Source organism: Cyanistes caeruleus, chromosome 3 (genome assembly GCF_971803275.1).
Source record: "Cyanistes caeruleus chromosome 3, bCyaCae1.hap1.1, whole genome shotgun sequence".
NCBI classification, from domain to species: Eukaryota; Metazoa; Chordata; class Aves; order Passeriformes; family Paridae; genus Cyanistes; species Cyanistes caeruleus.
The window spans coordinates 39,251,152-39,273,182 of NC_141703.1; the positions used below are offsets into that span (position 1 = coordinate 39,251,152).

The following is a 22,031-nucleotide window of genomic DNA, read 5'->3' on the forward strand; positions in this document are numbered from 1 at the left end:
CTGCAGTATTAAAGAGCAAACACCATACTCACCCTTTTCCTGTTTTGAACCTAAAGCATGGAAGATTTAACTAAAATCAGCATTTCCTAGTGGCTACACGTTGTGAGGGGCACAAGAAACAAACCTGTCCGCATCTGAGCAGAGCCGTGTCTGGTGAAAAGCAGAGTATGAGTGCTGTGGTTCATCTGGGAAGGGCTATGGAACACTGCAACCATGGGAATGCCTCCTGAAGCCTTGATGTGGCAACTTTTGGGAGGTTAATAGTGACAAGTTACCTTAACCAAGGATATTTTTATTGGGTCCAATATTCAAGCATCATCAGGTTAAGGTCCTTTGGAAAAGTAAACTGGTAAGAGTAAAATTCCGCAACCTTATGAATGGCAATTGGTACATTAAGTTTAATTTTAAATAAAATTTTACCAGCCAAATTGTGCTATGAGTCTAAAACTACCGAACAGGGTTTGAAAAAAATACTCCATTTCCAAAAAAAGGCAAATATAGGTTTAATGCCAGTCATCCAAAATTGACATTAGACTCTTATTATAAGGCAAAAATAGTATTTTTCTTTTATTTTTTTAACCTACATTAAGTACAGTCAGCAATAGTTGCTCTATAAAATATGCATCATTGAGATCTAAAGGCAAGATCAGCAGAGAATGCTGACTCATGCACTGTAAGATCTTCTCAACATAGTGACAACTCCATAGCAGTCCCTGGCAACATTTCTGGCTTAAGGACTGGATAAATGCTGCAGAGTGATTTCATTAAATGTGTGTATAATTTAGTTCTCATGCGCCACAATCACATGTCCATGTTATAGCCATTTAGCACAAGGAAAAATTCCTGCAGATCTAAATGTGTGTCAATATACATTAAACCATAGAAAATGCCATAAAATACTCTATGCAATCTTTAAGCATCTGTCTTCAATATAATTGTATTTACACATTTTTATGAACTGATAATATGTAATAAGTCAATGAAGACATTTTTACAACGTTTATTAGATTATGAATTTATAAATTCAAAGACTGAGGCACATAGTTTAAAAGGCCAAGAACACCAAAACTAATTAAGTCACAGAAATCAGAATATTTATGGACGTAACACCAGTAAAAAATAAAAATCACATCCAGACTAAAAGCAACACTTCTTAAGAGTCATCCTTCAAAGTTAGCATAATAAAAAGTTCTCATTTCCCTCAAAGAAAAATAATTCATCCCACCTACCAAGCTAGAAAAACCTATTTACAATTGTACTTTGATCAGAAGTATCATTAAGTTGTGTAATACAGCCACTTCTATTCTGCCATTAGAATTTAACATTTCTTTTAAAGTATAGTTGTATATACAAATGCATAAATATCATAACTCTGATCTTCATTAAGGTTTGAATGAAAACAGGTTGTTAAGTCACAATACAAACGTGTTAGTGGAAAAGTAGGTGTATTTCAGTATCATTCTCAAAGAACAGGAAGCCAATACTTCTGATAAAGCTCAAGTTCATCAATGAGACCAGGTTTTTAAGTTACGTTAATGAAGATTAAACCTCTTTTGTGTTAACTCTTTACACTGGTTTCTTCAGTCGACTTTCACTACGCTGTATATTTTGGTTACAAACCAAAAGCATGCAAAGAATCCAATTGTCCCTAAAAAAGAAAAAAAATAAAATAAAATTACATACTAGAACACTGACACAGGAGACATTAATTTCTGTCTGTAGCTTCTAAGTCAGTTTGTATGTATATGTGATCTGCTGTCCTTAGCCTTCAGTACATCAATCAGATCAGATAATGGAAAGTTACAGAGAATACCTCGTCCTTACAGGCATCAACTACTCTATAACCTATCTCATTATTTTCAGGAACATAGATCATGTGGAAGACTCTCGTTGTAAGATGTTACTGTTACTTATCCTACATATTTGTTCTTGTTGTTCCAGTATGCTGCAGTCCCACTCCTTCACACTGCTCCATTTTACCCTTTCTCAGTGACTGCTCTCACTATCTGATCTGCTCAGCTGTCAGAATATTATATTTAATAAACATAACACCATCAGAGTTCCCATTACTTAGCAATACTTTAAGGTCCTGAAAAACTACAGCACTACCTTTATTTCTCCACAGACTGAGTTAATACAAATTTCAAACCATAGTGTAGTTATTACACAAATTGTAGTTCTACTGAAAACATGTATTACATACCTTAAAAATAAACACAACAGTCAAAAGGTACACACAGATTTGAACTAAAACTGAGAGATGACGGCCATTTTCCTGACAACTTATCATCCTTCTAGCAGAATAAAAACAGCTTCATCCCTTTTCTTTGTGTAACTCCAAAAGAAACTTTTAACGAAAGTATTATTTTGAATGTGAAATAGTTAATATAGTTGGGCTTTGTTAATGTAACTGGATTACATTGAAATTCAGTCTCAGTCAGAATGATACAGGATGAAACATCAGCTCAGAACACCTGTTACAGGAACCTTAATTTCCCACAAAAACTAGGACATGAAAAAAGCCCTGAAGATTATCTGACTTTTGCCTAAGTACCTCTTCTAAAATCATATCCTTAATTTACACAAGCATCAATGAAGTTCTTTAGAGGAAAAAACTTCCTCTGTTTTAGATCAGGTAAGAGGGATAACAAAAGTTGTGTGGTAATTTGTTCACTATAAAAGCTTGAAAGGAACCATGAATGATATCATGGTCATTTTTTTTTCACTTTACGCTTGCTAAACTACTGATGTTTAAGTGACTCATTTACTATGATACGTAGTTGTGATCCCAGCTGTGAATCAAAGATTTGTCATGTAGCTCCCGGTATTCTGCCTGCTGAGTCTGATCAATGACCTGGAATGCAGTATGGATGCAAGTGCCTGAAGCATGTGTTACACCGACATAGCAGCAGGGCACCGCCAAAACCCTTCCTCCTGATCCTGACAATTTTTCACAGACGAGTAAGCAGCAGCAGAATAGTTTTCATACAACAATTATGACTCTTTTGTTTTAGCTTTTTTATCATCCTGATATGGGAAGTCAGTTACCTTTGGGAGCAGTTTTTGCTAAATTGCTAACATGTTCTTTTGTTTACAAAAATGGATAACTGCCTGTGCTTTTACCCTACCTCTGATTTCTTCAGTAAATCCTTATCTCAGAGCACTTCAGTAAATATCAGAGAACTGAACATAATCTGCTTTTACATTCATATCAACCTAAATGGACAAAATTCTTCTTAAACCTTAAGAAGCAGGATTATTTCCACAAATTAAAAGGTAATTTGCACTTAAGGGAAGTAGATAAAAAAAAATCATTAAGCATACAGTGTTTTACAATTTTGTGTGATTATCTTCACATATATTCTCCCCTGTCATCAACACAGAAATTGAAAATTTAAAAAAATCAAGAGCATACAGACTCTGAAAACTTAGTTCTAGTTGCACAGGACGACTTTTATTTCACTGTCCCAATTACAAACAAATGACTGCCACAAAAAGCAACTGAAAGGAGATGAGAATAAACCTCCTCTTCTTTGCATGTCTGTGAACCTACCTTAAAAATTTACTGGCAGGTGCTGCACAGCCACTTGGTCAACTGAAAGTGAACATGTGAGCAAAGGAAAAAGGGGATGCAGTGGATGCATCTTAAGGCCTCTAGACAATGTCATGTGACATGACTGACTTGAAAGAATAAGGGCAAAAGATGGAAATTATATGGGTATCTGAGATGCAAAAAGGCAGCTAAACCAAGTCTCAGCATAGAAAATTATTGTAAATCCCCTTTATATTGAATGAACATGCTTCAGAATTACTGCATACATCCAAAGTTAACAGAATGAACAAATGAGACAGGGTAAACACAATTCTGGTTTTGGGCAAAACTGTTTACTATTACAGGCAGACTTGCTGAACATCTGCTGGAAAAGCTGGTGAAGCTAATTTAATTGACCTTACACTTATGTAAGGCCTTATTATTTTTCTCACTACTTTGTAAGTTTACACTGCATTGAAAAATCAATCTGCATACAGCAGAACACATTCACTTCTAGTTGAACAACCACACATCCTAGGATTTTTTAGTTCGATGAAACGATCAGTACACCCAGACCAAAAGTAAAGGTTAAGAGAAAAGCAGGGTGAGAAAGAAGAAAAAGTGAGCAAGGGAGGCAGAATCCCTGACCTATGCATTCAGAATGACTTGTAAATTGGTACAGAAATGTGAAAAAAAGTAGAGATGTATAAATTACAAACTATCTGCAAGCAATGCCAGGATACATTAGACTGACTTAAAAAGAAGGACAGAGGATAGAACTGACCACTTTTGGGACACAGCTTGATCACTTCTCAATGAGATTATATAATGCACTCAAGTCCCATTTCTTCCTTTTAACAGGCAATGACCCAAGAAAATCCTTGCAGGCCATTGCTCCTGTTCATCGTCATCTGCATTCAGTCAGTGCGCAAACAGCTTCAATATTTCCCTAGCTGAAGTGGAAATGTTTTTGAAATATTCAGTTACACTTAAAATGAACACCATTCTTAGTTCTTTTCTTTTTTTTCACTATTTTTTTTCTCCTGTGTTAAGTGGAAATGAAAATTCTACTTAATAGTCATAGTGAGATTTGTATTAAAAGCTCTGATGTCAAGTAGTCCAGGAGGCCTCAAAAGATAGTGTCTATACATAAATACATATCCAAGTCTTTGGAATCATTAAAAGTCATCATCAACATGAAGCCTGAAATAATTTAACCATTGATTAGTTCAAAAGAGTTTCAGAAGTACTGCTCTGTAGGGTAGAGTAAACAAGGATGGACTGCATTCTGCTGGAGCAGAATATAGAATTTTTAAGATTTTTTTTGTGGAGTTGGTGGTTGCTGCCTCTTGCATCAGTTTGAAAGGAGACTTCGTGCATTTTCACTGCCATTTCTCCACCCCAAACAAGGGCTATTTCTGTCTGACTGAAAACTACAATGGAAGATTTTGTGACCTCATCTCAATTACTGAAGAGGAAATTGAAATTCAGCACCTGAGACAGATGTTTTTTCCAAACTCTCACAATGAAGATTACAAGGTTCTGACAAGATTGATACAAAAAATGACAGAGAAACTCTGCTTCCCATGCCACTTCAATGCAATTGGGATAAAGGTAAATACATTCTGGAAGAGAGCAATTTTTTTTAAAAAAGGCATTATTTGTCAACTTTTACTCCTCTCTCTTCCTTTCAGCTATTCCATAAAATCTGCAGTTTTTATCTTGAGACTGTAACTTTATACTTGATTGTGTGTGAAGTGTGCTTCTCCAAAGACAACTAATTTAAAAAACTGAGTTTGCCATATGACTATCATAAGAATGAAATCTGGAAAAGTACTTATAACATATTTGTAGACTTAATTGTAGGCCACACCTCAAATTAGCAGTAGTTTTGCCTCATCCTCACTTATCTCTTTTATTAAACTTTGAAATAACATACACCTGGAAAAAAATCAAAGGCATACATAAATGTATAATTCTGTATCAAGATCAGTTTTGCCAAGGATTCTAACTGTACGAAACTAAAGGCAGATTCAAAATTTAAAATTCAGGTCCAATACACTTACCTGTGAAAAGGAAGAAGATCAAAACCATAATCATGGTATAACCAAAATATAAAATGGTGCTAGCTGTTCCTGTGATTTGCAGTTTAGAAAAGAAATAATGTATTGCATATATTAGGAAATAAACTGCAGTGAAGCCACTAGTGAGAAATGAACGCCACTGCCAGTGGTAGTCCTAGAAGGAGTGAGGAAAAAATACAAATGTGTGAACAATATTGCATACACCTCTAGCCCATTGATCCTACTAGTGAATGCAGAGCTAGTTTTCTCTATTATTACTTTATCCAAAAGTAAGTTTTTGTAGGGTTTTTTGTCTAGAGGGAGAAGAACTCTATATAATCAATACTGTTTTAATTACACCATTCAAAATTAGAGACAAATAACCTAAAGATCAATACTAAATACACAAAATACTAAAACCCCAAATAAGCCAGATGTACTTATTTCCAGCCATAGAGATTTTTTTTACCCCAAGGTTGGGCATGGGAAGTCCAAAATGCACTCTGATTGAACAAAATTAATGGATTCATTTAGTACCTTCAGAAAAGAGGGAGTGAGAATCTAAAGATGTGATATCTGACTCAGCAATACCCAGTGCAGGGTTTTAATACTTCTTACAGTTTTTGCCAAAAGTAAGCCTTCTTTACATTTTAAAGGCCTGGTTTATGTACATCTCATCTAGCACTAGTACTCATGTTAATTTCTGGAATACCTGTTTTCAGTTACAAAAGCATTAAAATTTTTTTAAGCACTATTGGAACATTATCAGGTTTGAAAGTAGAGAAAATATTTCCTACCTCTGCACATAGATGGAAGTAGCAGAGCAATATTGTTGCCTCAGAACATGTAATAACCAAAATAATGAATACCAGAAACAGGAAGCCAAACATGTAATACATCTGGTGGGACCTATAAAAGGGAGTTTTAAAAAAAAAAAATTAAATTGCCATTGTGCTATTATTATTTCTTCATATGTAGTAACATCACCTTCAACTTAAGTATTTCCTATTGAAACATTGTCAATTGTGCAGCCATACAATTGACTAGTTTATTTTTTAACTAAAGAATAAGAGCCTTGGCAGCTCAGTCTGAGAACACTGAGAAAGGAAGGCCAAAGCATGCCCCTGGTTGGGATTTTAGAGAAAGAAATGACTAAACATAATGGTGAAATCATAGTTCCAGTGAAGTCAGCATGACCTCTTCCACTGACTTCAGCAGAACCTGGATTTCACCTCACATTTCAATCAAAGGGGCAGAACTCCAAAATAACAAGAAATGTCAAATGCTGTAGCTGTCTGTGTTGGGTAGAGGCACCTATTCAAGGTTCAGAAACAGTTTAACAAGATCCAATAACTAAATTGTGCCAGAAGGAATACAAATTCCTCACAGTAGATTAGTTTGTCAGTGAGCTCACATCAAAATTCACTTATACTGGACTAGTCTATGGTGCTTTATTTTTTAAAATAATTACTCTTTTTTTTTTATAAAGATTTCACAAGAATTTTTTCTTGCTTCTTTTTTTTCCTCCCAAGAGTAGTAATACTTTTCCAGCCTAATAACAACTACCAAAAAATCTCAAGTTTGTTTTAATAAATTTTACTACTGTCAAGTTATATGCCATATATCAGCTTCAGAGACACTTCCACATGAAGTCAGAAGAATTACATGAGGAAACAACAAACTATCTGAAGGTAGGTCAGCTGTAAATTTCTAAGCATATCACAGCCACCTCTCTGTACACCCCAACAAGCACAACAGGCACTGAGTACTTTTAAAACAAAACATTAAAAAGATGTTAACATTTAAATTTTATTGAACCAGTATTATAGTAACCCTGAATCCTCTAAAAATCAGGCAAAGCATCTTGAAAAACTTTCACAAAGAAATTACCACTTTTTATGACAGAATTTTAAAATTCAATTTATGGTGAACTTACCAAATACTATTGAGAATAAAGAATAACTGTATAAAGATACATCCAAAAGGAAGAATGCCTCCCATGATAATGCCAGGTAATGGCTTTGTATAGAACGATTGCTCAGGAATCTGACGTGGAATTTGGTTTGTGCGAACAGGGTGTTCAATAGCCTTTAAACGAAAATAACAAACAGTTAAATAAATATCAAACCTTTTAACTTTATTTTTGCAATGAGTGGTGACAAAAAGTCTACTTTTTGTTTTGAGCATGTGCATGCCCAGCTACACTACATTTGCTTCTGCTCCCAGCTCAGTTACCAACACTTGCTTGGCAAGCTTGCTAAAAAGACAGCTCTTACTGAAAACATAGTGACAGATATTTTGGACTTCCCTTTTAACATTTGCCTATCTATCATCTGTTACAGAGCCTGAGCTGATTTACCACATTTCAGTTGGGGTAGTGGTGGTGCAGACTCCTGCTTTCACCTTCTAAAAATTCCTGCATGGTATTTTTCAGGATTTACTTCAAGAATCTCACTTGGATAAACTTACTGAAAGGACTCAAACTGGCAATTTAATCCTAATTTAAGACACATGCATGAATTAGCATGGTGGGGGAAAACAGTGTAAGGCATTGTAAGATACGTGCATACTTTACATCTTTCCTCTTTCATAAAGATTACACCAAGAGCATCAATAGATACTTCCTTTCTGATTTGATTTTCAAGTTTTTGTGACACCTACCACATTGCATTATTAGCTTATCAAATATTCCTTCCTTAAAAGGAGATGTAAACACCTGCACAATGCAGGGGGACTTGATGGAATTTCAACACGGTTATCAGAAAAAACCCACTAAATTCTGGTTAAGAAAAACAGGATAAGAACACAGCTGACTTAAAAAGTGCCTACTAAAACAATACCCTCTGAAGGTATTACAGGAGATCTATAGAGAGATGGAACCCTGGTTTCCTACGCAGGAAAAGAACCACAAATGTATCTGCACTTATAGAAATTTATTTGTGGGGGATAGTAAACTTTTTTAGGATTAAAAAAAACCAACCAATCTCATTTTTTAATGATTTGGTCACCAAATTATGAAATGTTTGGTCACAAGGAGAGCTCATAAAAATATGTAAAATTGATTAGTTTAGGAGTAAACCACAGTTATTGTCTGCCAAGCAGAGATAACCATTTACAAAACACTTATGCAAACAGATTTCACACATCAGGAAACATCCTCAGTGTAGAAGGCAGACAGGAACAAGAAATATGTGAAGAAATGCAGAAATGCATAATTTGTTTTCCCTTATGCTTGCTGGGTCAAGTAATTGCTTTAGTTTATGAAAAAGACACTAATTAAAATAAAAATGCTCACATCACTGATTTATCTGTAGCAGTCACTCAATTAAATACAATGATAACCCAAATTTCTGCAGAGAACTATCACTGCCACTAACCACGGGTCACAGCCTTGGAATACCAAGACTAGTTACCTAATGCAGTTCTAAAGTAACTGAACAGAACTGGAGCCAAGAGTGCAACTAGCTTAGGTGCTACCTCAGTCATGGCCTATACAGAGAAAAACTGTGTGTGTTCATGTATGTATACACTTAACTAAACAATTTCTCAGAAACACTTACGTTTTTCTTAAACCCAAAATAGGCACCAATAAACGTCAGCGGTACAGATATGCAAAACCAGAGTGCCAAAATAGCAACCAAGGTACCAAACGGAATAGCAGCTGAAGAGCCTTCTCCCCAAAGGATGAGGTTCATGATAAAAAAATCCGCAAATACAATTCTGAAAAACACACAGCACACTTAGAGCACAGAAATACTTCTTAACATTTAGTAGCGTTGACAAAACGACGGCACTGGTTTAAGATTTCAGCGCAAATCTCTGCCAAAACCAAATGATGTACACAAAATATGGAAACAAAGAGGTCAGACAAACAATTCTTTGTTAATCTACTGGGACTGAACTCCAGCAGGCGCTGACGTTCCTACTAAGCTATTTCAAATATATGCTTGTCTTAACTACACTTCAGGGTAAGACTGCTTGCTGTGATTAAGTGGAAGAAATTATCAGAGCGGTTATACATTATATGACACTATGTAAGACTGACTACAGCTGTGGTCAGAGAAACAGTTCAGAGAATAAAGAAAACAATGAAAAAGTGGGCCTAAAACTTGTTACTGTCATAATGCTTTTTCCTAATAAACCTTTTCATGTGGTGAGAGTAAACTAATGCTTACAAAAAAAAAAAGAAATCTAAAGATGATATGCCACTAACATACTCCTCTTTGTCAAAAGCACTTGATACTCTTGTAGCTTCCAGAATAAAGAGACAATGTAAGATCTACTTATATAGCTGAAACTTAAAAAATTAACTATGCCCATCACAGAAGCAATTTAATTCTCTTAATCATGGCAATAGTCAGAACTTACCCAGGACAAAGGAATGATGTCAGCAGGACATTTGTTTTCCATTTCTCACCTCCAAATGCTGCATATTAAAACATTTGACAGACATTAAAACATGCATTAAGCTCAACTATTAATTTTACAGTCCATTTACCTGTTATACTTAGTTTGCAAGTACTCAAATAATGTGTTATCATGCCTGAATTTAAAACACTCAACTAAATATTCAGTAATAAAATTAGATTTCCTTATCCTATTGCTTAACCACAGAACTTCAAAGCAAAATGTGTCAGACCAAGGTTATAAAAGGTATCCAACTAAAACTGTGTCTCTGACCACTTTATCTACTAAAAGGAGGGAACAGATTTGCAGTATTTCTAAGTCTTTAAAAAATATTTTAAACCTGTGGTGATTAAGAACTTTAAGCTTTCTAGCATTTGACTGCAGGTTTCAGTAGGTAAAGATACATAAATATGTGAAAACCAAGCTTAACAGTTTTCTTGAAATAATTCTTGCCTATGAATTTTACAGGAGAGTCAGAACTAACACGCTTACAGAAGTAGTGATGTTTTCTTGAGTCTTAACAGCATTAAGCACTGGTGATACTGAAAGACCAAAGATAGCTTTATTAAGAAAATCTTTGTGAATTTGCACTATGCTGATAAAAATTCTAGTCAGTATACTTTCAAATGAAAATATCCTGCTGGAGTGCAGTGAAGCTGATAATTTCATCTGAGCACTGCCATAATGACATGCTTTTTTATTTCAAGAGTCAGAAGTGATTATGGTTAGAGTAATTTTAATTAAGTTTCTATTTCTTCATAAAAAACTTGGTAGAACATGACAGCAGTTATTAAGATTAACCATTTAATTTCAACACAGGTTTCCCTTTCTAAATGCAGTTTTGAAAAAAAACCCCAACTTTTAAAACTAGATATCCATTTCAGTTGCATTTTATTTTATGTCTCACATTACTTGTATACTATAAAAAAAACCAAACTCATTCATGCATCTCTATACAGGGTTTAAACCACTTCCTGTTAGAACAAGTGTCTCTGCATCAGTCATTCACTGTCTTAGTAGTTAAACACAACATTCAAGTATCAACTGAGTGATTCCCAGTAAGTAAAACATGAAATTTTATCATTATTAACTACATCTCCACCAAAGACACAGGATTCAATTTACCATCAATACACTTCAAAATATCTTTCAATATACACAGTATACAACAATATAAAGAATAATTCTCTCCTCAATTATGCTCTTAGTACTAAAATTTCTTTCTGTTTAAGTCTAACTGGCTTGGATATTAGGAATACTTCACTATCACATTCTCACCACCACCATGCCAAAACTCCCTACAAGATACAAACTCGTTTTTCTCTCTGGTTTTCTCCACAAAAAAATTACAAAATTGTTAGAAGAAAGAACTCAAGTATCTACTGCCAGGCTGAAGTTCTGAAATAAACTTCTCCTCTAACCTGGTATATTCACAATTAAAGCAGTCCAAAAGATCCATCTCAGTCAAAAAACATTTCACCTTGAGCAAGGTAATTAAAACAAGCTGTATGTGGAGTGACATGCTTCACCTTGAAATAAATCAAAGGGTACAGGGGTAAACCACCTGAGGCTGGTAGACAGACAAGTCTTGAAACAATAGCTGGGATCAGGGAGAGAACACAGTATCAACTAACTCCAAACTGTTAGGGGCCCAAATACCACGGGGTAGGTTTCTACAACTACAGAACACCTAACTATCCTCCCTGTGTTCCAGCCACAGTCCAATAAAGCGTTATTCTCCAAAATACCTGGGAGCTAGCTAAAAAGGGGTCACAAATCTCAGGCATGCAAGGACTGAAGTTCACGGTTTGTGGGTGCAGGTGTGTGTCACCAAGCAACATCCACGGCTGCAACTAAATGCAGGCTTACACCATCCCCACAGTGATAGGAAATAGAAGCAGAAAACAGTCTGATGTAAAGATGTAATGACCTTAGTACTAATACTATTTAATTTCAAAATACAAATACATAGCAGCAAGAGCAATTCAGGGTCTTTAGGCTTCATTACATCGAAGTATTACATGTTCTATATATATATTTTCTGTTGTTAAGTACACTTCTCCAAGTTGCCCTGAGGGAAGCCACAAACAGTGCAGCAAAATAAAAATCACTTCTGTAATGATAATTTATGTTAATGAACTTAAGCCTTGTCATTTTCAGTAATTATTACTCACATTTGTAGAATCTGGCAGCAACATAACCGGCTGGAGTTCCAAGCAGTACCCACAAAACTACAGCACAGGTCATTAGAGCCCCCCTGTTAGCAGGTGACAAAAATCCCAGGCAAGCAAAAACTGTGGAACAGAGATGCACAATTTTAGAAATTATGTTAGAAGCCTTAGACTATATGTTTGATTTAAAGCCACTACATCAGTTAGCTTAAAATCTGTGCATACTAATGCACAGCTCAGCTCAGCTGTTTCTAATGATTTTTATGAAATTTCTAGGCAAAACGATACTGCTATTTTTACTAGCACCATGCAGTTAGCAGTGAAAAATCATGTACAATCAACTAAATCCTCTCCACTTTACTTACACAGAGTCACAAAAGTCATTATTAAGATTTGTGTGCCAGAGCCTAGAAAAACTGACAACAGCATTCCTTTTCTTGGAGGTCTGAAAATATCACCATGAACCAGTTTCCAGCCAAATTCTTCTTGAGCATCTTCCTGTAAAAGAAATACATCTATTTTAATACAATTGATTGCAACTTAAACAGCCTGTAACAGTTACGTATTTAACTGAAAAAATTAAATTCCAAGTAAATTTTAGGAACTACATTTTAGACTTACAGTGGAATCCATCTGATTGTATCTTGCAATATCTTTATGCAGTGTCCTCAGCATAATCATAGCTACCATTCCAGACAGAAAGAGGACAATCACCAGGGAATTCATAATACTGAAAAGAAAAAAATAAAAATAAAAATAAAATGAATGAAAATCATCATTCAAACTGCAATGTAAACACTTCAATGCAATAAACTTCCTTCTTACCTAAACCACTGGATGTGAGTGTGAGGCATGGATTCCAAAATATAATCCCATCTTGATGCCCACCTGATATTTTTTTCTTCCTGAAAGAGTAAACACATGAACTTCAGATACAGTCAGTATGCAACTCCTACATTTAAAAGTTGATGTATGTGCAAATAAATCTTAAATCTCATGACTAATTGAAATTTCAAGTTCCATGCCTTACAGGGAATAGTTTAATAACAGCTATCTAGAACAAACATAAGATTTGACCATAGAATCTAAACCAAAATATTTTCTGAATCTGAGCACCTGTGTCTTCTTAAGACATTAAGGCTTACCAAATTAATTTAATTGTGGATACTCCCTTCAAGAACTGTATTAGTTCATCTGGAATGGACTAGCAGAATAATGAAAGAACATGCAGTTTTTAGCACATGTAAGTCCATGTATCAAGAAACTAATCTATGCTATACAGTCTCCAGCATCACACTTCACTCTCTAGATCATGCTCTGTCCAAATTATCCTTTGCTTTCATTCAACCTCATTTCAGTGCCAATTACCAATCCCATGACAAACAACTTTTACTCCAGGACAGGTGGGGAAACAAGACTACAGAAGTTACACTTAAGAGAGGGAAGCAAATTATTCCTTCAGGCATTTCAACAGATTATTCAAAATTAACATTCATTAATCAGAAACACTTCAAAAAAAAATTGCTTCATTTTGCAGAGTAAACAGGAAAAAAAGGAACAGACAGTACAAATCAAGGTGAAGATTGCTATTTAACAAACCATAAACCCTACTATCAAAGAATAAAATTGGCTAGGTGCCTGACAGGCTGTTATTTCAGTAATTTATAACATACAAGAGTGTTCCAGTAAAGCCAGGTTTGGAAAAAAAAAAACCATTAGGTTAAAAAATTTAGTCAAGATCATGTATCTATTTCACTCATATAATAAAACCATGTCTCAAAGCAAGCAACAAATTTCTAAACCAGTTATCAATGACTCTAGACAGAACTGCATTCTTCCTCATATCTAAACTGCTTTTTTCTTTGTCTTCCTGAGATGACCTGGTCTGCCAACCCAATGGAAATTCAGAAGACTACCTCCAATTGATGTAACACTGTGCACAACACAGTTGCACACACACAGCTGGGCACATCCTTTTTAAGGACAAACAATAAAATAGTATGAAGCTGAGGTCACTCTTAATTACTAACTTCTCACAGGTTTCCAGAAATACTTGCTTTTCGGCATACAAATTCATTTCTGCACCATAACTGATATAATTGCTCAAAATATAATTATACAGTATATACATAATATAATCCCTCCTGAGTATCTTTCTTATACTATTTATTGAATTTTGAACTCAGAGTAACACGGAAACAGTTTGAGAAGGAGTAGGAAATTTTGATAAAGTTTGTTCAGCAAACTCCATTTACAGAAAAACAAAACAAAATCAAAACCTCCTCTCTTGTTTGTCTATCTGCTGCCTGCAGTTGCTGATATACTGCTCTTCCTGCTACTCTTTTGCAGGTTTCCATGTGAGGAAGACATTGGAGAGAAGGCAGCTTTTGTAGCAGGAGGGCAGAAAATTATCAGCTTTAACCTACCTAAAACAGCAATTTGCCAAAACACACATTTCTCAGACTTTAGAACTTGGATTGAAAAATCATCTACCAGACAACCTAGGTAGATGTAGAAAGTGTGACTCTTTTAAAAAACACACATGTGTTTCACATCCACTCTTTGTGTGTTGGTATGCAAAACTGTAATGTATGTGGTTAAATCCCAAGCCACCTCTGCCATTCCAGTTCAAATAAAGTTTTAAAACTACAAATTTACTATTCTGAGCTAATTTTTAATTGTCCATCTTCATAATTCAGAGTATTAATGCTTGATTTTAAGAGGTAACTACCACAGAAATCTTAGTACTCACATGAAAAGTAACTGAGTATGTGTACGCAATTTTGACTTCTCCACTAGCCTTATTGCTTATGTCCATAGGTACTCCTGAGCAATCGGGGTTGTCTGGATGAGTATGCTTGTAACTGTGGGAAGAAAAGACACAGAATGAAAGCCACTTCACTAACAACATTCTTAAGAAAGAATTCATCCATCTTAGAAAAGCATACCAAGGATTCTTCCCTTAAATATAAGATTTGTACTTATTGTCTCATAAATTTCAGAACTCATAAGGAACATATCCTATGAGCTCAGGAATCTCTGAAACTTGAACTTGTTAAACAAGGTTTGTCTCTTCTAAAAAGAGCACAGTCTCTAAAGCAGAGTACCAAAAATGAAAGAAGCCTTAGTATTGCTGTGAACTTCCAAAACATATAAAAAGTTACACCACCAGTATTACTAACTTCTGTCAGCAAAAAACACTTTCAACTGTACCAACAATACAACAAGCTCAGTTATACCATGAAAGACAAGATGCTAAGAAATAATACAACAGACACCAGTTGTGCAAAAGCCACACAGACACCAGAACAACTAGTGAGTGTATCCGTGAAATCCTTCTATTCAAATCCTGATTGTTGAAGACATCAAATCTTGCACTCCAGCCAAGCCTGCAGCAGACCCTGGTGGCCTATTCTGATAGAAGACAGAATATTCCCTGGTAGGGAAATTAGGATTCTACATGCATGTACACACACACACTCATCACAACCCACAAACAGAAGTTTTATTTAATCTTTTTTTGGTCCACATAGGAAAAAGGGCACCAAGGTCCATCAAACTCAGAACAAAATGACATGAGACTGTCCTAACTACACTACATAAATCAACAGGAGAGGCAATCTAAAGGTCACGTATCTGAAAGCATTTCTGACTAGCAGTAGGTTCCCAGATCAAAGCAAGTGTCTTGGGATGGATCACTTTTTGATGACAAGCTACTTTCAACTACTAACCTTTTTGGTTCAAGTTTAGCAGCAACTAGTCTTGCTCCCAGAGCTTCATTTTCCACAACATGGTAATATATTTTTATGTCAACATGGTTGAAAATATAAAAGGTATCTTTTTCATGAAATTCTGACTGCAATGACAAAAGGTTATATTAAACAATCAAAAAATATAGACATCTCAAAGCCTTAGACAGAAGCCAGCATAACAGAATTTTAGACTGCATACAGTTTTTCTGTCAAGAAGTTCTCCTAAAATATGAATGTGAGACACTGGGAATTATAAAGACGGTGTCTTCTTGCATTAAAAACACAAGTTAGAAAAGTCAATGCTAAGAACAATTGAAAAGTAGAAAATTAATTTAAAATATTTAATATATATTTATTAATAAATTTCTCTAATTGAAGAAGTCCTATTTTATTTAAGTAGAAAACTGCATAACTAAGTATGTGACAACTCCTGTTACCAGAAGCATTTCATAAATATCAACTATTTTAAAACAGTAAGTATATTTTTCAGAAATTAAACAGAACCTCCCAAGACAAATAGTGCAAATCTGTGACAGAATCACCTTTGAAACTAAAGATGCACAGGGATGAACAGCAAGCAGCAGCTAAGAATGCTGAATGCAAACCTCAGGTGAAGAGAAACATCACCTTGGAATTTAGTTAGTTAAAGAGATTGTTAAACTCACAAGTAATTTAACAGCTATGTTTACTGAAGTTCAGTTAGTACCTCTTAAGGGTTCTATGCCCATGCTTTCTATAGAGCACCCCAATTACAGTAATAGTTACATAACTGAAACATTCCAAGAATAGTTACATAAATGAAATGTTCTTCTACCGTACATCTGTTACTCCTTCAAATTATTTTCCTTTCATTAAAAGCAAGTATTAAAATAAGATTAAAATAATATTGTCAGACTACATATTTCATCATAAATGCATCCATTCATATGGAGCCCCTGCACTCATTATGGAGGCAATTAAACAAAATTGGCAACCACAGCAACTGTTATCTTTAGTAAGATCTATTAAGTAAAACCAACCACTTTGAAAAAAACCAAAAACTTATTCCAAGTTCTCAGTGACCTTGCCATGGAAGAGGTCTATGGTAGTCTAAAGACTTCCTGTTGTATTCTTATCTCCATATTCTTATCTCATACTGCTTTCAGCGCACTTATCTGGAGATCCACCACTATAGCATCTACCACAAAAGAATCTTTACTTATGCAGAAATCTCATATTACGTTTTTTCCATCAGCTCCCAGTTTCAGGCAAAGCAAACCTTCAAAAAGTATGCAGATGTACAAACACACCTATGCAAATTTGGTTCCATGAAAACACTTCTATCCCACAAAAACGTAAAGTCCAAGCCTTCAAATGTTTCGATTTCTTAGGCAATGAAGGATGACGTGCTTTCCTTCACCTTTACCCTCCACATGTACTAAATGCTATGCATGTTCATCCCTTGATCTTTCAGAGCCCTTCTGTACTATGCAGCATAAGAGACAAGGTTCTTAGGTTTAGATCAGGCTTTCAAATTGAGGTATTTGCATAGACCAAAACATATGCCTGTTTTTAGGCAACATGGGTTCTTAAAATAGCAAGGAGTCACCATAGAAACATGACACAGGAGAAATGCTACTCTCTAAATTAGTAAAAAGGGGATATTAAAAAATATATAATTGCATAAACATACATTAATAACACAGGCGTCTTTTGGACGGCCATCTTCTGTAATATAACAGCCAATAGGAAAACCGGGATTACAGAACCTCTGTCCGTCTTCCACATCATAACACCACGTCACAGGCATGTTGTCCACAATCCTGTAAATGACATAATCACACTTCACAATTTTTAAAAATACAAAGTGTAATGGAAACAAAACTGGATAAATGTTAATCTGACTTTGCTACATTCATTACTGGAATATTAACTACAAGAATAGTACTACCCATGGAATTACACTGATTGCCAATACAAGTTCCAAATGAGTTACAAGCATGGAGCTCTTCAACTGAAACCACTCTATTCACTGCACTGTTTCATGAAGCCCCCTTACAAAAACAGCCAAAGCAGAAAACTTGCCCAGTCCAAAGTCATAACAATTTATCTTATTATTATTTTGTCTTTTAAAAATGGCCAAAGTCATCAAATTTGCTAAACCAGCTAAAATTGACAATTTCAAGACGAAACACAAATTTGAAAAAGCCTACATCACATATTATTAATTCTCCAGCTTCCTCATTGCTCTTCCATTGCAAAATACATTTCTTATAGCACTCTTAAAACTTACTTTTGCTATTTAAGTGAATTCCTAATCACTAACCCTATTTATAGCTACCAAAGAGTATGCAACATTTTAATTAGATGATTTGCATTACCAAGAAATTGTAAGCCACCAAACAACTGGAAAAATAGTAACTTTCAAACCTGCTGCTTTTATATTATTCCCTCAAAAGATTTATATTCATATCACCTAAAACCAGGGGATTTTATAGGTCAGTTTCAATGAAAAATTCATGGAAGTGCACACTCCCATGATGAGCTGCAGAAAGTTGTAAGACAGTAAGATACAAACTGTATCAACCACGCAACTAACAGTACAAATGTCAAAACCAAAATCATACTTTTAAACACAGAGAAAGGATCCTGCCCCTTCATAAAAGGAACTAGTAGAAGACCCTAAAACAATTTGTTTTGTGAAGTGCTTTAACTAGATAAAAGATAAATCCCCTAAACACGTCATGTAAAGACTTAAAATTCAGTATTAATTGCCCGCCCAAGGTATATTTTCAAAGGTATATTAATATACTTTATATATGAAAACATTAGACAACTGCCATATTTTGTGCATCACTAAATCAAAAAAAGGATATCCCACTGAACGTTAACACAATTTTGTACAACTTACCAAGCTACTCAATGTCTTTACAATTAAGTGTAAAAAGATACTTTTAAATACCTAATTAAACACAAGAATTATGACATCAGATAACAAAAACATATCATTATTTAATCTGATGCATATTGGAACAGCCTCTAAATTAGTACAACTTTTCAAAGCACATCAGCAGATGAGGGAGAAAAGAGTAGTATGTGCTGCCTTTATCCACACAACAGGGAGAGAGCTGCATAATCCCAACCAGTAGCTACCCAGCAGAAATAAAACATAGCACTCTTGGGTTATATTGACACAATAGAAAAGGTGAAGACAGGCCCTACAAAAACAAGACTTGCCAGGTTTTCAGGAGATTGTGAAGGCTATCACAGTTGCAAACAGCAGCAGCACCAACCAATTCCTACTAACTTCACCATGCTATTAGAGAGTACAATGAAGTTGCACATTAAGAGCTATTCCAGATTTAGATTCGTTACACTTTGACCATATTATATGAGGCCAATGGCATGAGGTTCAACAAGGCCAAGTGCTGGGTTCTGCACGTGGGTCACAACAGCCCCATGTAGCACTACAGGCCGGGGCAAGAGTGGCTGAAAAACTGCCAGGCAGAAAAGGACTTGGAGTGCTGGTCCAGAGATGTTGCGCATGAGCCAGCCCAAGTGGCCAAGGCCAGTGTCATCCTGACCAGCACCAGCAATAGTGTCGCCAGAAGGAACAGGGCAGGGATTGTCCCCTTGTGCACAGCACTGGGGAGGCCACACCTCAAATCCGGTGTCTAGCTGTGGGCCCCTTACTATTAAAAAGACAATAAGGTGCTGGAACGTGTCCAGAGAAGGGCAACAGAACTGGAAAAGTGCCTTATGATGAGTGGCTGAGGGAGCTGGGGCTGTTGGGAGCTGGAGAAAAGGAGAGACCTTATTGCTATATTCAAATGTGTGACAGATGTTCAAGGTAGAGGTCAGCCACTTTTCCCAGGCAACTAGCAGTAGGGAGAGAGGAAATGGTCCCAAGTGGTTCCACAGCAGGTTCAGGTTGGATATTAGAAAAAATTTCTTCACAGAAATGGTGGCCAGGCATTGTAACAGGCTGTCCAGGGATGTGATGAAGTCATCAACCTCAGAAGCATTTATAAGACTAGATATGGCACTTAGGGACATGGTTTAGTGGTGGAACTGGCAGTGTTAGGTTAATGTTTGTATTTGGTTTGCAGGGTGGCAAGGTTTTGGTTATCAAGGGGTATAAAAGTTTTTGTAGGAACTGCCAGAAATTTTTGTAAGAACTCTGAAGTCTAAGAGAGCCAGTGTCAGCTGGCTCCAACACAGACTCCCTGCTGGTCAAGGCCAAGCCTGTAAGTGACCAGATGCAGCACCTCTGAGAAACAGGATTTAGGAAAGGGATAAACAACAGCATCTGCAGCTGAAGAGAGGAGTGGGAATATGTACAACTCTGCAGACACCAAGGCTAGTAGAGAAGGAGGGGGAAGAATGCTCCAGGCACAGGAGTAAAGATTCCTCAGCAGCCCATGGTGCAACCCATGGTGAGTCAGGCTGTCGCCTTGCAGCTCATGGAGGAGACCACAGGGTGGCAGATATCTACTCACAGCCCATGGAGGACCCCACATCACAGCAGGTGGATGTGCTCTGAAGGAGGCTGTGATCCCATGGGAAACCCACGCTGAAGCAGGCTCCTGGCAGGACCTGCAGCCCCATGGAAAGATGAGCCCACTTTGCAGCAGGGTTGCCAGGACTTGTGAACCCATGGGAGAGACCCACGCTGGAGCAGCCTCTTCTCAAAGGACTGCACCCCATGGAAGGGACCCATAATGGAACAGTTCCTGAAGAGCTGCAGCTCATGGAAAGGACTTGTATTGGGGAAGTTCAGGAAAAACTCTTCTATGGGAGCAACCCCACACTGGCAGAAGGACAGAGTGCAGGGAGTCCTGACCCTGAGGAGGAAGGAGTGACAGAGACAATGTCTGGTGCGCTGACCACAATCTCCATTTCCTGTGCCTCTGGGGGGAGAAGGTAGTGAAAACTGGAAATGAAGTTGAACCTGGAAGAAAGGAGTGGTTGGGAGGAGTTTAAAAATTTGGGCTTATTTCCCATTACCCTTCTCTGATTTGACTGGTAATAAACTAAATTATCCAATTTGCTTTGATGTGTGATCTCTCACTACCCTTATCTTGACCCTTTCACTACATTTTCCCTCCGCTGTCCACTTGAGGAGGGGAGTGACAAAGCAACTTCAGTGGGCACCTGGTGTCCAGCTAGGGTCAACCCACCACATGTTTGGACTCAATGATCTTAGAGGTCTTTTCCAATGCAAATGTCTCTGTGCTTTTATATTTGAAATTTGATCTCCATAACATATGCAAGAGAGATTGCTTGCTTTTGTTAGTGTTTTCATCTCTTAATCAAAACAAGGCAACATTAACATATTGCAAGTAAGTTTGGTTTGGAGAAAGGCTTTCCTTTGCAGCAAAGACATACTGAGCTGTCTTCAAGCAGCAATGCCGGAACAAATTGATAGTTTAAGTAGCAAATCATTTTTCACAGCTAATCTTCGAATTTAAAATGACTTGAAGAGATTATACATGTGGAGCAACTATGCTATTCAACAGTGTTCTTATATGTCTCTCAAGAACATCTGGTGATGAACATTGTCAGCCAAGATATCAGTATAGCTGTTGAGTCCAATTCAGTATGTCAGTTCCTAATCTTATTAAGTGGCTTTTGAAACCTTAAAAGTACTTTGCACCATCTGTGTTCCCCAGGAATTTCATGATAAATTGAAGCCGGATAATAAACCTCTACTGAATCCTCACTTATGCTACCTTGTTGATCCCTGTACAACATACCTCTGTACCATGCTCCTGGAGCATGCATCATTAATCACAAAATCCAGCCACTGCCACTTTGTTCACAAAGTGTGAACTGTGGCTAAGGAGGACTAACAGACATAACCAGGGATTTTTCTCTGGTTCTAAAGTTTTAGGGCAGTGGGCTGAGCAAGAAAAAAAAACCAAACAAACAAACCAAACACAAAAAAAACCCAGTAAAAATGCCATTAAAAGAATTAAGAAATAGTCTAAATTTCAAGGAAAGATTTCTTACTGAAAACCAGAATTATATCTTACTTAAATCTCAACAGTCCCATCAAGTTAGCTACACTGTTTTAAAAAAAAAGTATACCTAAATACACTAAATATATTTTTTAAACAATTTAATC

The 22,031-nt window shown here is 36.3% G+C and overlaps 1 protein-coding gene and 1 long non-coding RNA gene across 2 annotated transcripts in view; one reads left to right on the forward strand and one right to left on the reverse strand.

Annotated features, from left to right (window-relative positions):
* Positions 1-984: 984 nt before the first annotated feature.
* TM9SF2 (transmembrane 9 superfamily member 2) overlaps positions 985-22,031 on the reverse strand; it is a 29,671-nt gene continuing 8,624 nt past the window's right edge. Inside the window, exons 5-17 of the mRNA XM_023947190.2 lie at positions 17,598-17,727; positions 15,905-16,029; positions 14,926-15,037; positions 12,999-13,078; positions 12,795-12,903; positions 12,539-12,671; positions 12,177-12,296; positions 9,964-10,021; positions 9,156-9,315; positions 7,532-7,683; positions 6,393-6,504; positions 5,599-5,770; positions 985-1,648 (exon numbers count right to left, since the gene is read on the reverse strand). Of these exons, the coding sequence (XP_023802958.2) occupies positions 1,581-1,648; positions 5,599-5,770; positions 6,393-6,504; positions 7,532-7,683; positions 9,156-9,315; positions 9,964-10,021; positions 12,177-12,296; positions 12,539-12,671; positions 12,795-12,903; positions 12,999-13,078; positions 14,926-15,037; positions 15,905-16,029; positions 17,598-17,727 (1,531 nt within the window). The 3' untranslated portion in view covers positions 985-1,580. The remainder of the gene's footprint in view (positions 1,649-5,598; positions 5,771-6,392; positions 6,505-7,531; positions 7,684-9,155; positions 9,316-9,963; positions 10,022-12,176; positions 12,297-12,538; positions 12,672-12,794; positions 12,904-12,998; positions 13,079-14,925; positions 15,038-15,904; positions 16,030-17,597; positions 17,728-22,031) is intronic.
* LOC147654096 (uncharacterized) lies at positions 10,962-14,826 on the forward strand. The gene is made up of 2 exons (XR_015284444.1): positions 10,962-11,060; positions 14,523-14,826. It is a non-coding gene; the product is annotated as an uncharacterized LOC147654096 (long non-coding RNA).